This window comes from Mytilus edulis, chromosome 2, assembly GCF_963676685.1.
Source record: "Mytilus edulis chromosome 2, xbMytEdul2.2, whole genome shotgun sequence".
Taxonomy (NCBI): Eukaryota; Metazoa; Mollusca; class Bivalvia; order Mytilida; family Mytilidae; genus Mytilus; species Mytilus edulis.
The window spans coordinates 95,797,264-95,815,230 of NC_092345.1; the positions used below are offsets into that span (position 1 = coordinate 95,797,264).

At 33.2% G+C, this 17,967-nt stretch overlaps 1 protein-coding gene across 1 annotated transcript in view; it reads right to left on the minus strand.

The window, feature by feature from the left end:
• Window positions 1–2,935: 2,935 nt before the first annotated feature.
• LOC139513556 (bifunctional 3'-5' exonuclease/ATP-dependent helicase WRN-like) overlaps window positions 2,936–17,967 on the minus strand; it is a 65,136-nt gene continuing 50,104 nt past the window's right edge. The window contains exons 27-28 of the mRNA XM_071302180.1: window positions 6,697–6,974; window positions 2,936–3,261 (exon numbers count right to left, since the gene is read on the minus strand). Coding sequence (XP_071158281.1) covers window positions 2,950–3,261; window positions 6,697–6,974 — 590 coding nt within the window. The 3' untranslated portion in view covers window positions 2,936–2,949. The remainder of the gene's footprint in view (window positions 3,262–6,696; window positions 6,975–17,967) is intronic.

The window sequence follows — 17,967 nt, forward strand, 5'->3', positions numbered from 1 at the left end:
TTCCCTCCTGTTACCACTGGGGTTTTTCACCTGTGGAAACGTTTGAAAGACCAAGATTTGATTTTTTGTAATGCAATGTGAAGAGCGTCATTTCTTGAATGTATGGCTCCATGTCACGTGTATAGGTGAATTGCAGCCAGTTTGAAAAATTCAAACTTCCCAAAGATCAGAATTTAGAGAAGAATAATTTTGTTGTTCCCACTTGTTACAGCCTTTTTGTAAAACATTTCATTGTCTGCACTATAACAGTAAATGTATTTTTATAGTATCTTAAAATATTGATATGAAGATGGGAGTAAACTTATACACAATTCCAATAAAAAAACAAAAAGTACTGTGTAATTCCTTTGTTTTATGTTCTATCATGTTACCTAATAAAAGGTAATCAGTAACAGGAAGGATGTTAAAGACAATTGCACTGATAAATCACAAAGTTAATCTACTATATGCCAACCATTTCATTTTATATAAGTTAAGATAATCATATTAAATAAATCTCAAAATAATATACAGTATATTGAATGAAAAGACAGGTTTTTTACTTTTGATAACAGCAGAGAACATTGTGCAATTTAGTAGATGGTAACAGAAAGGAATTTATTTTAGAATTGTTCATTACCTAGGCAGATTTTTAATCTTGCAAATGCAGTTTCAAAAGATGAAATGACATTGTTTGCTGTTATCTTACAATTGTGACTAATTTGAAATGATGTATTTTTCTTAAACTATATATGAAACAAAGCAATTGTTTTGAAAAAAATGCTTCCCGTTACCAACTCTGTCCTGTTACTTGTTCTGTGACTTGTCCTGTGACTCAAGATTCTTTCATGTTACAGACATATCAGACTAAATTTTAGTATATTTCTTAACCTTTTGTATTGAAAATGCTAAAATAAATAATTGGCATTTGATAAATTATTGCAGGATACACTAGTAAACCACAAATAGTATCTTAAACTTATTCCTTATCCCCATTAGAAACTTTTTAAAATTGATTCACTTTGGTAACAGGAAAGAACTGGAATTTGTTTGTACCATTTTCAAAATTGCAGTTATTACCACATTTAACAAATGTTTGAATTACAGTCAACAGTTCCTGAATCCTTAATGTTTGTTCTTCGATATGAGCTATTAAAATAACAGTTCTAAAGATATTTTGGGGGATTTTACTTATTGCCATAAATTAGACATTTTCAGATACTGTCTCTGACATATAAGAAATATTGCAATCATGATGTTCAAGCTTAAGTAGTTTAATTTGAAGTATGCTGCAGTTGATGTACTAATGCCTATTTGTACATGTTTGAAGGTAGAATGAACACATGGATTGTTTCCTACACATGACAACATGATGTAGAAGAAACAAAAGAAACTTGCATTGCAAAATTATCAAACCTTTCTTCAATCTCTCAAAACTACCCTACTCATAACATATTTAGTGAATCTAAGTACAGATCAAGTGTGAAAATGAATGAATACCCAGGTAGATGAAACAAGAGGCTCTCAAGAGCCTGAATCGCTCACCTGGTAAACAATGCCTTATTGAACATATTGAACCATGCCAGGCAAACATGTACAGCTAACAATTCTTCAATATTACAAATATGTATGACTTACTGTTTATAAATAAAGAAAATGAGACCAAAACACAAACACTTAAAACTTAGCAATGGACTGTGAAAATGAGGTCACGTTCAAATAAAACCTGCGTAACCGACATATAGATCATAAAATATTTTCATACACCAAATATAGTTGACCTAATGCATAAAGTATTAAAATGACAATTTTGGTCATATTAACCTATTTGTAGATCTTACTTTGCTGATCGGGTCAATTGACAATTTTGGTCATATTTAACTTATTTGTAGATCTTACTTTGCTGATCATTTTTGCTGTTTACAGTTTATCTTTATCTATAATGATATTCAAGATAATGACCAAAAACTGCAAAATTTCCTTAAAATTACCAATTAAGTGGCAGCAACCCAACAATGGTTTGTTTGACTCGTCTGAAAATTTCAGGGCTGATAGATCTTGACCTAATGAACATTTTTACCCCATGTCAGATTTGCTCTAAATGCTTTCATTTTTGAGATATAAGCCAAAAACTGCATTTGACCCCTATGTCCTATTTAAAGTAAGGGCGGCCATGTTTTTTGACGGATCAAAAATCGAAGCACACACATTGTGCAGGATAATCTAAGGAACTATCATGCTAAGTTTCATCCAAATCCATTCAGTAGTTTCAGAGGAGAAGATTTTTTAAAGTTAGCAAATATGATGAACAAATTGTGAAAAATTGTCATTAAAGGACATTTACCCCTTAAGGGGTCAATTGACAATTTTGGTCATATTAACCTATTTGTAGATCTTACTTTGCTGATCATTTTTGCTGTTTACAGTTTATCTTCATCTATGATAATATTCAAGATAATGACCAAAAACTGCAAAATTTCCTTAAAATTACCAATTAAGTGGCAGCAACCCAACAATGGTTTGTTTGATTCATCTGAAAATTTCTGGGCTGATAGATCTTGACCTAATGAACATTTTTATCCCATGTCAGATTTGCTCTAAATGCTTCCATTTTTGAGATATAAGCCAAAAACTGCATTTGACCCCTATGTTCTATTTTAAGTAACAGCGGCCATGTTTTTTGACGGATCAAAAATCGAAGCACACACTTTGTGCAGGATAATCTAAGGAACAATCCTTTTAAGTTTCATTCAAATCCATTCAGTAGTTTCAGAGGAGAAGATGTTTGAAAAATTGTTAACAACGACAGACGACGACGACGACGGACGCCAAGTGATGAGAAAAGCTCACATGGCCTTTTAGGCCAGGTGAGCTAAAAATGGATAAAATATAACTTCCCTTTATAGGCTGCAACATGTGGAACACTGCAGAAAATCAGGTATACAAAAACAAAAAAGTCTTTTGATATTTTTATCTGAATAAACTGTTTGATTTCATTTTTTTATTCATAGGTTTCTTGCCAGACATCCAGTCTGGTAACTTCCTTTTACTTCCACTCGATTGAGAGTCTGTTTCTGATTTGACAATTTGACTTCCTGTAAAAGACATTTGTGATTCATTATGCAATTGGCTACTTGAGCCAGCTGAAAACGACTTTTGTATCACAGGTTTTGACTGATTGTTATAACTGTCTGATGTTGATTTCTGTAGAGATGGTTTCATCTGACTAGAATCAATTTTTTGTTGACTAGGCTCCTCACCAAATAACAGTTCATCTTCATCCTACAAAAAACAAAGCAAATGCTATACAAAAATCATCATCAACTCAAGTCACACAGTCTGAGATGAAAAGGTCATTTGTTTTTAATTCCACATTTCAGCAACATTCCTAATTTAAATGGTGCCTTTTACCCAAAAATAAAAACAAATTTCTTTATTTCACCCTGTTAAGCTTTTGGTTTTTATAGATAAATATGAAGTAGAGTGGACAAACAGTATACTGTATTTTCAAAGTGGAACTAAAATGATGACCCTGTTTTATTCACAATTTTTCAAAGTCTCAAGATCCCTTTACTGGACAGACAGACAGGGATAAAAAATATGCTTCCTTCTTGACTTTCCATATTAGGGGCATAAAAAAAGATAGCAAAAAGTTTTTACTGAATGTCTGAGAAGATTTCAATCCAGATAAATTATTAAATTGGTTGCAAAAAATTACATAGATTTCCTGGTGAAATAAATAACTGACAATTTCACATGTGAAACCAGATGCTCCGCAGGGCGCAGCTTTATACGACCGCAGAGGTTGAACCCTGAACGGTTGGGGCAAGTATGGACACAACATTCAAGCTGGATTCAGCTCTAAATTTGGATTGTGATTAAATAGTTGACACAGCATAGGTTTCGGACACAGAATGAATGTGGTCTTATGAACTTAAAATATTTTTTTTGCCTTTGAGCAATTCACATTGCTGTTGAATATTAATCCTCTCAAAAAAATGTTTGAAGAAATTTTCTTTTCATTTATGAAATCTGAATTGAAAAAATTTAACCCCCCCCCCCCCCCCCCCCCATAACTACTCATTTAAATACATCATAAAATATTAAAATGTAACAAAAGGTGCTTGTTATTACTGAATGGTAAAGATTTATCAGTTGGTAGTAAAAGTGAATATACATTGTATATTGTATAAAACAATGATTTAAGTTGATTCAACTACTATTCTGGACAAAGAAAGATAACTCCAATCAATTGAAAATTTCTTGCTATTGCACAATATTGTGCAATTAGATATTTCTTGCTATTGCCCAATACTGTGCAATTGAAAATATTTGCTATTGCACAATACTGTGCAATTGAAGATTTCTTGCTATTGCGCAATACTGTGCAATTGAAAATTTCTTGCTATTGCACAATACTGTGCAATTGAAGATTTCTTGCTATTGCTGAATACTGTGCAAATGAAAATTTCTTGCTATTGCACAATACTTAATATAATAATTTTGGATCCTGATTTGAACCAACTTGAAAACTGGGCCCATAATCAAAAATCTAAGTACATGTTTAGATTCAGCATATCAAAAAAGCCCAAGAATTCAATTTTTGTTAAAATCAAACTTAGTTTAATTTGGACCCTTTGGACTTTAATGTAGACCAATTTGAAATGGGACTAAAAATCAAGAATCTACATACACAGTTAGATTTGGCATATCAAAGAACCCCAATTATTCAATTTTTGATTTGCGATTTGGCATATCAAAGAACCCCAATTATTCAATTTTTGATGAAATCAAACAAAGTTTAATTTTGGACCCCGATTTGGACCAACTTGAAAACTGGGCCAATAATCAAAAATCTAAGTACATCTCTAGATTCAGCATATCAAACAACCCCAAGGATTCAATTTTTGTTAAAATCAAACTAAGTTTAATTTTGGACCCTTTGGACCTTAATGTACACCAATTTGAAAACGGGACCAAAAATTAAGAATCTACATACACAGTTAGATTCGGCATATCAAAGAACCCCAATTATTCAATTTTTGATGAAATCAAACAAAGTTCAATTTTGGACCCTTTGGGCCACTTATTCCTAAACTGTTGGGACCAAAACTACCAAAATCAAACCCAACCTTCCTTTAGTGGTCATAAACCTTGTGTTTAAATTTCATAGATTTCTATTTACTTATACTAAAGTTATGGTGCGAAAACCAAGAATAATGCTTACTTGGGCCCCTTATTGGCCCCTAATTCCTAAACTGTTCAGAGCTTAACTCCCAAAATCAATCCCAACCTTCCTTTTGTGGTCATAAACCTTGTGTTTAAATTTCATTGATTTCTATTTACTTATACTAAAGTTATAGTGCGAAAACCAAGAAAATGCTTATTTGGGCCCTTTTTGGCCCCTAATTCCTAAAATATTGGGACCAAAACTCCTAAAATCAATCCCAACCTTCCTTTTGTGGTCATAAACCTTGTGTTAAAATTTCATGGATTTCTATTCACTTTTACTAAAGTTAGAGTGCGAAAACTAAAAGTATTCGGACGACGACGCCAACGTGATACCAATATACAACCAAAAAATTTTCAATTTTTGCAGTCGTATAAAAACTTGGTTATTTCACTTCTCTGACATCATACAACATTAGACAATGGATAGATGTTGATAACATTGGATCAAAACAAACTGTGAATGCGTAGAAAAAGAAATAGTTCCTTAAATTTTATACTTTAGATTCATCAGAAAAGGCCAATTGCCAATGTAATTAAAACAATAACTAATCAAAGAATTTTAATATCTAACAATATTCAAAATGTGACCAAACAATACTGATAGTTAACTCATGCACTAAGCATACCTAACGGGAAGGATTGTGCCTGATGTTCATATGATGAAATCATAATCTTTCAGTCAGTTTAATTGAAGTCTGGAGCTGGCATGTCAGTTAACTGCTAGTAGTCTGTTGTTATTTATGTATTATTGTCATTTTGTTTATTTTCTTTGGTTACATCTTCTGACATCAGACTCAGACTTCTCTTGAACTGAATTTTAATGTGCGTATTGTTATGCGTTTACTTTTCTACATTGGCTAGAGGTATAGGGGAGGGTTGAGATCTCACAAACATGTTTAACCCCGCCGCATTTTTAAGCCTGTCCCAAGTCAGGAGCCTCTGGCCTTTGTTAGTCTTGTATTATTTTAATTTTAGTTTCTTGTGTACAATTTGGAAATTATATGTCATAATCACTGAACTAGTATATATTTGTTTAGGGGCCAGTTGAAGGACGCCTCCGGGTGCGGGAATTTCTCGCTACATTGAAGACCTGTTGGTGACCTTCTGCTGTTGTTTTTTTCTATGGTCGGGTTGTTGTCTCTTTGGCACATTCCCCATTTCCATTCTCAATTTAACATTTGTGAATTAATGTGTTGTTCAGTTGCTCGTTGAATATTTTTCTCTATTTGAATTCTTTGATTAGTTATTCTATAATGAGTAGAATGAAAATGTATAAAGTCAAGAGCCTTCATCATTGAAGTTGCCTAGGAAGACAGCAGTTCACAGAATATCAATGGCATTTCAAACTCAAGAATATTTGTCATCTTCATTTCAACTCAGGGTTGTGAGAATTTTCAGATACACCTTCTTATTTTGAATAAATGTGGGTAATCTATTTATACATTTATATAAAAATTTAAAGAATGAAAAAAAATAGTGGCTAACCTGTGATGACCAATCAGAATCATCTGGTGAGGTTTTTACAGTGGCATTCTCTAGTGATGTCTTGACAGTGGCAATCTCTTGTGATGTCCTGACAGTGACACTCTCTTGTGGTGTCTTTATAGTGCCACTCTCTTGCGATGGAGGACTTACTATCAGCTCTCCTGTTGGTTTTACCTCCTGTCCATATTTTTGTACCAATGTTGCTATGACAACCCTTATATGGTTATATTCAATGTGAGATGGCAAGACATCCTTTATCTTGGTAAGTCGACTAATCTCTGAAAAAGTATGCATGTATCTGATCAAACAATAAACAGCTGCTCCACAAGTACATGATATGACCGTCGCTTTGTGTGTGAAGTTTTATGCAATAATAATGAATAGTTTATATTAATCTAAAGACATGTATATTTTTGAGTGATGATACAAAATTTCATTTTAGAGTTAATGAGTTTTTTTGTATAAAAAGGGGGTGGCTTTCACATTTCGCGTCATATCTCATATCTTTGATACCAGTAACAACAACAATATCTGAGATATGGCGCGACATGTGAGAACCACCCCTTTTTATACAAAAAAACTCATTAACTCTAAAATGAAATTTTGTATCATCACCAAAAAGTATACATATCTTTAGATTAATATAACTAAGAAGTTAGTAAAGTTTTAAGCAATAATCATAAATTTTTTTTGAGATACGGTGCAACAAGTGAAAAAACACACCCCTGTTTTAGTTACAAAGTCCTGTAACTCAAAAAGTTTAAATTTTATTTACACAAACTAGAGGCTCTAAAGAGCCTGTGTCGCTCACCTTGGTCTATGTGAATATTAAAGGAAGCAGATGGATTCATGACAAAATTGTATTTTGGTGATAGTGATGTGTTTGTACATCTTACTTTACTGAACATTCTTGCTGCTTAAAATTATCTTTATCTATAATGAACTTGGCCCATTAGTTTCAGTGGAAAAGGTAAGTAAAAATTTACAAATTTTATGAAAATTGTTAAAATTTGACAATAAAGAACAATAACTCCTAAGGGGGTCAATTAACAATTTCGGTCATGTTGACTTATTTGTAAATTTTACTTTGCTGAACATTATTGTTGTTTACAGTTTATCTCTATCAATAATAATATTCAAGATAATGACCAAAAACAGCAAAATTTCCTTAAAACTAACAATTCAGGGTCAGCAACCCAACAACGGGTTGTCCGATTCATCTAAATATTTCAGAGCAGATAAATGTTGACCTGATAAACAATTTTACCCCATGTCAGATTTGCTCTAAATGCTTTGGTTTTTGAGTTATAAGCCAAAAACTGCATTTTACCCCATGTTCTATTTTTAGCCATGGCGGCCATCTTGATTGGATGGCCGGGTCACCGGACACATTTCTCAAACTACTAACCCAAAAGATGATTGTGGCCAAGTTTGGATTAATTTGGCCCAGTAGTTTCAGAGGAGAAGATTTTTGTAAAAGATTACTAAGATTTACGAAAAATGGTTAAAAATTGACTATAAAGGGCAATAACTCCTAAAGAGGTCAACTGACCATTTCAGTCATGTTGACTTATTGTAAATCTTACTTTGCTGAACATTATTGCTGTCTATAGTTTATCTCTATCTATAATAATATTCAAGATAATAACCAAAAAGAGCAAAATTTCCTTAAAATTACTAATTCAGGGCCAGAAACCTAACAACAGGTTGTACGATTCATCTGAAAATTTCAGGGCAGATAGATCTTGAACTGATAAACAATTCTACCCCATGTCAGTTTTGCTCTAAATGCTTTGGGTTTTGAGTTATAAGCCAAAAACTGCATTTTACCCCATGTTCTATTTTTAGCCATGGCGGCCATCTTGGTTTGATGGCCGGATCACCGGACAATTTTTTTTACACTACTAACCCAAAAGATGATTGTGGCCAAGTTTGGATTAATTTGGCCCAGTAGTTTCAGAGGAGAAGATTTTTGTAAAATATTACTAAGATTTACCAAAAATGGTTAAAAATTGACTATAAAGGGCAATAACTCCTAAAGGGGTCAACTGACCATTTCAGTCGTGTTGACTTATTTGTAAATCTTACTTTGCTGAACATTATTGCTGTTTACTGTTTATCTCTATCTATCATAATATTCAAGATAATAACCAAAAACAGCAAAATATCCTTAAATTTACTAATTCAGGGGCAGCAACCCAACAACGGGTTATCCGATTCATCTGAAAATTTCAGGGCAGATAGATCTCCACCTGTTTAACAATTCTACCCATGTCAGATTTGCTCTAAATGCTTGGTTTTTGAGTTATAAGCCAAAAACTGCCTTTTACCCCTATGTTCTATTTTTAGCCATGGCAGCCATCTTGGATGGTTGGCCGGGTCACCAGACACATTTTTTAAACTAGATACCCCAATGATGAGTGTGGCTAAGTTTGGTATAATTTGGCCCAGTAGTTTTAGAGGAGAAGATTTTTGTAAAAGTTAACGACGATGACGGACAACGGACGACGCCGACACCGGACGCCAAGTGATGAGCAGGGCTTTCAATAAGTTTAGAAGTAGGAGGATAAAACCAAAAAATAGGAGTCCCATCAATGCGGTCGGCGAAGCCAGCCGCGGCGACGAGCTTGCTCGTCGAACCTACGGCTGGGGGTCTGGGGCCTGCTCAAGGGCCCCATAATTTTTTTTTAAAATGGTGCAAAATCCTGCATTCTGGGAGTCTCCTGGACCCTGTTTCAGTCCTCTCAAAACATCATTTTTTTAATGAAGATAATGTAAATGTTTGATTAAAATTTGTAGCATGGTTGGATTTTCTGTAAATACAGATTACATTTATATATGCATTTGATCCAGACTTCAACTTAAAGCTTGTATTTGAAGTTGTTTGAGAATAGCAATGACATGGTGATAATATAGGGAAAGATCATATTTATTCATTAATAAAATTTTATTATACTTGATATTATGCTTGAACTTCTTGAGTTGATTTGTATTGATATCAATTCTTCATCTTATGTTTTACTGCCTAATATTACCAAAACTGTATGAATTCAACTCTAGTAAATTATATATAATGAGTAAAATTTGATGTACCCTAAATACTTTTTACTTGGAAGGTAAATTATAAATTATCCCAAGACTTTATGTAAATTTGTAATTTGAACTAGTCTATGATCAATTATGAACATTCACAGACAAGTGAAGTCAAGGTAAACATATAAAAAAAAGAAGATGTGGCATGATTGCCAATGAAACAACTATCCACAAGAGACCAAAATGACACAGACATTAACAACTATAGGTCACTGTACAGCCTTCAACAATGCATTATGAGCAAAGCCCATGGTGATAATGATTATGTCAGATGATGGATCTGCTTAATTAAAGAAAAATAAAATTGATATTGATTAAAATCTTGTATTTTTAATTGGCTTAACATTGTTGTTTCTAAAAGTCAAAGTTGCTATCATCCTGAGTATTGCTACGGCAGTTAACATTCAGTTCAGTAGATACAACAGAGGCAGACAAATCCTTAACAGGATAATAAATTATATGATCCTTGACATGGGCATTGAGTGTGGGTACATCGTTGTATTGTGCATTGAAGTCAGAAGACCCTAAAGTGGCCCCAAATTTGACAGTGATGCTTTACAGATACAAAGAAAAGAAGATTGCGACACCAATTTATTTAATTTCTAATACAAAGCCAACATAGTTATAAAGGAACATGTCCATGTAGTTCACTCTATGTAATAGGATTTGAATCTAAAACAAACTTGGGATCGGTGTCCTTGCGAACACGTGGGTCAGTGGCTGTACGTTGTTTATATTGGAGTTTGTTTGTTTTTTATTTTATTTTAACATTGTGAAAATATACAGTGTTCTCCTTTGAATAAGTTGTATTTCCATTCAATATTTATAAAGCACCTTGTTTTTGTATTTTTCTAATCCATTGACTGATGTCACTTTGTTTTCGTTTACTCATTTTCGTACACGCCTATTAATTACACCAATCGTAGGTCGTTTAAGAAAACCGGTTGTAAATCGACCAATCAGGAGTCTGTTTACGGACGGTGTTCGGGTGCCTTCTGCTGGTTTCTACTTTCAGTAGTTTTCGCCTTACTCTCCTTGTTGATAGTGATCCCAGCCTAGGCGTTCGTGTTTTATAAATATCAACCACACTTTATCGGAAATCCCCTGGTTGTGTCAACAGCGTAAATTTCCCCTTCAGTCATTTTTATTGATTTTTTAATTTTACAATTTTGAGCAAAGTAGGCGGCGGATTTCCTTCAAGTAGACGACGAAAATCGCCGCCTACCGCCTTCTATTGAAAGCCCTGGATGAGAAAAGCTCACTTGGCCTTTTAGGCCAGATGAGCTAAAAAAGTTTTAATCCTATTTAAACCAAAAAAAATAGATTGTTTGACCATCCAGTGTCCTCCCCAGGATTTTTGAAACGCGCAAAATTCAAGGGCATGTAACTCTTTTTTTAGAGTGAACTTTTGTGATCTGAAGCAATCAGTCATAAATCATGACATGCAAGTTGAATTATAATGCATTGTGTTATGCGTTTAATAATGCAGAGTATTAATCATGAATTACAAGAATACAATGTATATATATGAAATAAATTGATTTTAAACACAAAAGTTATTGATATTTAGTCAATTAAAGAAGTTAAAATATAAATATTCATCTCTGTACTCTGCTCCTTAAAGGGATATATTTTTGTTTCAAGAAAGTGTTATTTTGTTGGACAGTCTGTTCCTCAACTTTATAATCTTTTAGGTTGAAAACCCCCTCTCACAATAACTTTTGCTTATACCCCCTTTCATCACATTTCTAAGCCACTAAAACTCTGTCAGCCACTTGTCATTGAAACCAGAAACATGGTGCTGGCTGTTATCACTTGCTAAAACTTTAGCTCGGTTGGGATTAGGAGAAGCAATGACAACTGCTTATACTGACAGTGTAGACAAAGGTGTATTCCCCTTTTCATTAGAAGTCATTAGTCTGAAATTTTTTTTTTACTTCCATCATCTGCCTTTTGCTTAGAAGTCATAGGCGAGTGACTTATTTCAAAAAGACGCTTAGTTAACGACTTTAATGCACCCACCTAACACACGGCTGTATTATATATCATTCGAAAGCTGTTAATCTGTACTTTCTGTTTTGCCCGGTCGTAAAAAAATCGTACGGTGCAATTTTTGTTAAATCAAGGTCAAAGGTCATGAAAAAATATTCCAATTTTTGCAATTACTAAATAAAACGCCATTTTCTAATTCTTGTACCATAAAATTTTCCAAAAGATCATATGAACTTTATGGAACATGATACATAATTTCCAAATCAAACAAGAAATAAGAGATTCGATGCGCAAAATTTCCCGAAAATTGAAATTTATCACAAATCCTAAAAAAAATGAAAAATTATCCAAAAAGCAAAATATATCTTGGGGAATCGAGATTTGTATGCTAAAAAAATAGATAAATGTATATGTTTTAGGTCAAGGAATATTTGTTTTGTAATTTTAAGATGCAATTATTAATTAATGTTCATGGAACAGCCTTCTATTGAAGTGTTTGCAGTTGCCCAAAAATCTACCATTTGCAAATAGCGATCATTTTGTTAATCTATGTTAAAGTAGCACATCGCTAATTGTGAATATCAGGGAGAAGTATGATTTTCCATAATAAAAGAAGGGGTATTTAAATTAAGAAAAGAATATATGTGAGGTAATTGAGGTTAAAATATGTTTTTTACGAAGTCAAACTTTTTTACTTTTTGTAATCATGTTTAAATGCAAACATTACTTTGCGACTAAATCGTAGGCAACATTGAAATAAGTAACTTTGTTTAGAAACACTTGGTTGTCTAAAGCGGGATGTAAACGAACTAAATAAAATGCGGCTGCTTCTTGTTTAGTTTAAAATCGTGTTATAGTAAGTCATATTAAATGTGTTTAGAAGTTTAATCGCTTTAATTATTTGAATAAAAGACGCTTTGAGCATTTTCTACATAAGCTTTAAAAATACAAATGCATGTCATTGTGTATGTAAAACACTATAAGCAGTTGTGAAATAACAAAATGAAAAAATTAAATACCCTCCTGACCTCATAAGATCATTCGCTGTTTTAGGAGTGTTCGTTTTCATGGTATGCTGTGTTTTTTGGACTGTTGTTCGTCTCTTGGACTTTAATCTTATTTTGTTCATGGTTTTAATTAACTTTATTTGATTCATGGTTTGAGATGTTGATTGTCCCTTTGGTATTATTTTACTTTAAAGACATTAACTTGCAGTAATGAAAATCGGCCAAAAAAACACCTCAAAGTAAAGTGAAGAAGATTAACGCAATAAGACAAATATCCGCGAAAATAACTTAATTTGCTCACGGTGATATATATATATAGAACAAAATCGTTATCATGATACATTTAGCTACACTGATCTATAATTTTTAAACCTTTTACTACTTGAATAGTCACGAAATATATCAAAGGGACACCAAACTCATAATTAAAAACGAACTGACAAAGCCGGGCAAAAAACGAACAAGACAAGCAACAGTATACAAAACACAACATATAAAACTACAGATTGAGTTACACAAACCCCCCCAAAAAAATTGAGTGAACTCAGGGCTCCCAAAGGGTAGGCAGATCATGTTCCACATGTGACACCCGTCTTAGTTTAAACATATTTATTTATAGTGGATTGAGAAACAAGTTTTGCAACATAAATTAATCGCTTTCCACTTTGAGGATGCGAGTGCTGCCTTGTAGCGGCATTAGCCTGCTCTTTTTCAAAATCTACAAAGGTGTGTTTAACGTGCAAGAGATATGGCTCTCTTTTAACACGGGTCAGCCATTTATCGTCCTCTTCCGACGGACTTTCATCGTTTCCTCAAGACCATACTCACAAATGATGTCAAGGAAGAGCCGAAAATTCAGTCCCTGAAATTTTCATCACGGAATCGAACCAGGAACCTTTGTGTTAGTAGTCCGATGCACTAACCACTACACCACGGCTCTCTTTTACCCGTCTTGTGGCTCATGTATTTCCAAACTCGGTGCCAAGCCTTATTCGGTTGGTGACATTCACGGCAGAAATGACGGCAATTTGGTTACGTCGATGGAACTTATCAGTCGTCATCTGGCGAAACAGATTTCTCATAATTGTCAACCAACTCGTAGTGGCGTCCATGAAATGATTTTAACTTTGCATTTGAACTCAAATTTTTCTTCAAATGTCCTGTACCAAGTCAGCCATATGGCAGTTGGTATCGAATAATTTGTTTCTTTGTATGTTGGCGTTTGTTTTTGTAGCAGTTCTGTGTTTCTGTTATATCGTAGTGTTCCTCTTATAGTTGATGCGTTTTCCTAGTTTTTGCTTTGTGACCCGGATTTATTTCAGCTACTAGTAAATCAATTGATGACTATTGAATAGCGGTATACTATGGTTGCCTTTATTTCAGAGGAGTTGAGGCTCAATGAAATCGGTCTCCTCCTTTAGTAGTATAGATATGCAGGCGTTACTATAATGTTGTTACATAGAAATGAAAAGTTTATAATTTGGTAGTAAGGGGTGTTTTTATGGGTTGTTATATGCTCATTCCTTTTGTCGTAAAACTTGTTCTCAACCAACCCTCATCATCGATTTCAAGATACGTGATAGAGTAAACTATATCTGTTGAGTATTTTATTTTCAATTTCAATGGAAAATACGAGTCCAACATTGTCACAAATTTTGAACTATTCAGTGAGATGACATCATCTATATAATGGAAAGTGAAGTTTCAAGATAATGATTGATTGATAGCTTCTTTTCAGTCGTCATCAGAAACTATTGCATGAAGTCATCCTCGTCTAAAAAATGATCTAGTCATTCAAGCTATTCAGGAAGTCTAGTTGTAACTAGAATCGTTGCGTATTAATGGATATTTTTTCTTCAAAATTATTCTTATTTGATGAATTAATGCATGTAAACAAAGAACAACGCAATTTAAGCAATCAAGTAGTCAAGTTTTATAATGTGTTTACTTGTTTTTGAAATTCTTTGAAATTTCAATTTTCATCATTTTATTTTCTATTTATTTTGGTCTAAATTTTCAATTCACATTAAATAAATAAAAGGTCTTTTCACTACATCAATATTTATAATGAAGCTTCAAATCAAACTATTAGAAAAGTCAAAATATGTTTTTTTCAGTCTGGTAGTTACAATGCAGATTGCAATCTCTTAGTTTCACCCCCTTTATTTCAAGCAATAAGATGATTCGCGCACATATTTTTTTACTCTAAATTATCCAGATTCTTAAAAATTTGTTTATTAAATCTTATATTGACCATATACAATGTTTAAATAGGAAGAAATGCTTAAAAGCTGTTTTTTTCGCAGATGGCGGTATTTTGGGCAACTGTATGCGTTGTTTTGATTTGCTGTTTGATTGGAGGTAAGCATAATTCTAGGGAATTTTATGATGTCAAAAACTTCTTTGATAGTCATTACAGGGTTTTACTTAGTTTTAATTGATTAGCATTTGCACCAGAAAGAAAAATTTGGGTTTTCACACATTTTGTTAACTTTTACTCGAATTTCAGGAAACATGTGCTCCCTGTCAAAAACATGCTTTAAATATTAAAAAATGCATTTGAATAATGACTGTTAATCTCTCTGCTAAAAGTTTAAATTGTTTGCATAAGTGAATTTAGTATATAAAAGTCATATTATGCAATCAGGCTGAAATCTTAGAAAATATGCACTTATTCGTCCTTGGCCTTTGATCTTGATTTGACTGAAATTGCACCGTACGATTTTTTTACAACCAGGCAAAACAGATAGTACAGATGTGAAGCTTTCAAATGATATATAATTTAGCCGTGTGTTAGGTAGGTGCATTAAAAATTTAATTTTATGGTTAAAGTCACTCGCCTATCAACCCTTTGTTGTTTGCAGAGAACATGTTCATTCAGAATTAATAAAATCGAATATGGTTATGACATTTGATACAACTTTTTAAAAGAAAAATAGTTTAATGAACAGCTGACCAGTTTCTGTAGTTTGACATTACGCTTCCGTGTGTATTATTGTTATCTTTGGCAGGTAGATATAAACGAAACTTTACAAATTCGTTAAAGTTTAGACCATTGGAATTATTTACTAGTGACATTATACAGAAGCTGCATTGATTCCGTACCCGTGTTGATTGTCACATATTTTCCGATGCACCGATTCACGATTGATGTTCAATATCTTTTTATATCTAAAATTAAAACATGACAGTTTGAGAGGAATTTACCTTGCAAGCAACATTTTTTTTTCACTTTCTATTAAAATAAATCACTCCTCAATATCTTTAATAAAAGTTTAGTTTAATTTTTTCAACTACAAATACTCTCATTCATAATTTCCATCGTAAATATCTTTAGCAATGTGTATTCAAATTTATCACATGTATTCAACACGTTCATTGGTCTTGTTTAAATAGATTCTTCTTCTCGACCAATGAAAAAATTCGTTATTTAAATGGTCAAGTGATCACACACACGATGCAAAAATACTATGTATTTGTGATCAATTTCTTTAATTTCTGCACTGAAGTTTTTAAATTAAAAAATTTTCTTTTAAAAATATCTATCTTCTTGATGATCATTTATACTATTACTTGATAACATGGTCCGATAAGGCTGAGATAAGCGAGGCACAGGTAAAACTAATTCTCAGTTATTATGAAACACTGACCGACCTCTCAGCGGTGATCAGCAACTTGACAATTTTAACCAACATTTATAATTTATAATGAAAATGTGAAAATTAACATGCTGCAGGATCAAGTATTAAAGGACAGCGGCCAATTAAGACGCTGCGGGATCTACAAAAATATTATGAAGGCGCTGCAGTGCCGCAGCGTCATATCAGCCTGGGGAGAACACTGCCATCATAAGAAACTACTGTTAAGATTCATGAAATTTGGAGAAGTTGTTCTCGAATTACAGTGCGACATGTTTACAACGGACAGATGTACGCCAGACATTTGTATACCATATGTCCTTTCAAAAATTTTGAAGGGCGTATAAATATACAATATTAGGTCAATGTCAGGAAAATATAAACTTTTTTGAATGAGGCTGAGAAACTAGGGAAGGGTATGGGTCTACCAAGCCCTTCCCGAGTTTTGCGCCGAGTACAAAAAGTTTATATTTTTATAAAATTGACCTGAAATTGTTTTTATACTGCAACTTTAACTAATAAAATGATAGTTTTTCTAATCTTATTTATATCCCTTAATGGACCCCTGATTGTGGAGAAAGTGAGACATTATACAAAATATAGCTATGTTACTATATTTAGGAAAAAAAACACAACTAGTTGCAATATAAAAAGGGATAGTTTTTCATCTGTTTTTTTAATATGATACATTTTTTTTTAAATTTTCTGGCAACTTACAAGTTGTTGAAAGGAAAACAAAATCCACAAATCGCACTATTTTTGTCCAATCAGATAAAAATGCAGGCTACTTGGGTTGCAAAAGCAATAAATATGGCTGTTTTTCTTATTAAAAATTTCATCGACAATTGAACTGTAATCAAAGGTGGACTAAATGAAGCAAAGTTTACATTATTTGATTTTGATTTTTGGTGTTTTTACGCCACATTGAAGCACCGCATTTAGGCTATTCAGTTTTTATTGGTTGAGGAAGCTGGATTGCCCAGAGTCAACCACCGACCTTCAATAGGAAAACTGACAATCCTAGTCAATTAAGATTAGTCACCTGCACCCACACGAGTGGGGTTTGAACTCTTAACCTCAATGTTGACTGGCTAGTGATTACAGAAGTACCTCAGTGCTGACTGGCTAGTGATTACAGAAGTAACTACTTAGACCACTTGGCCACAGAGGTCCCCAAGTTTACATGATCAGGGAGGGATATTGCATCTAAGTCTATAGGTGGATTGATTACTTTTTTTTTCATTTTTTCAGTAAGGGAAGAGTGTATACCAGAATCTAAAGGTGGATTGCGTACTGCATCTGTGATGAGATTAACCATCTGTTTTATGACTCCTAGTGAATCTTAACAATTAGGGTGGAGTATTATACCTGCATCTATAGCTTGATTGCGTATTATACCTGAATCTATAGGTGGATTGCATATTATACCTGAATCTATAGCTGGGTTGCGTATTATACCTGAATCTATAGCTGGGTTGCGTATTATACCTGAATCTATAGCTGGGTTGCGTATTATACCTGAATCTATAGCTTGATTGCGT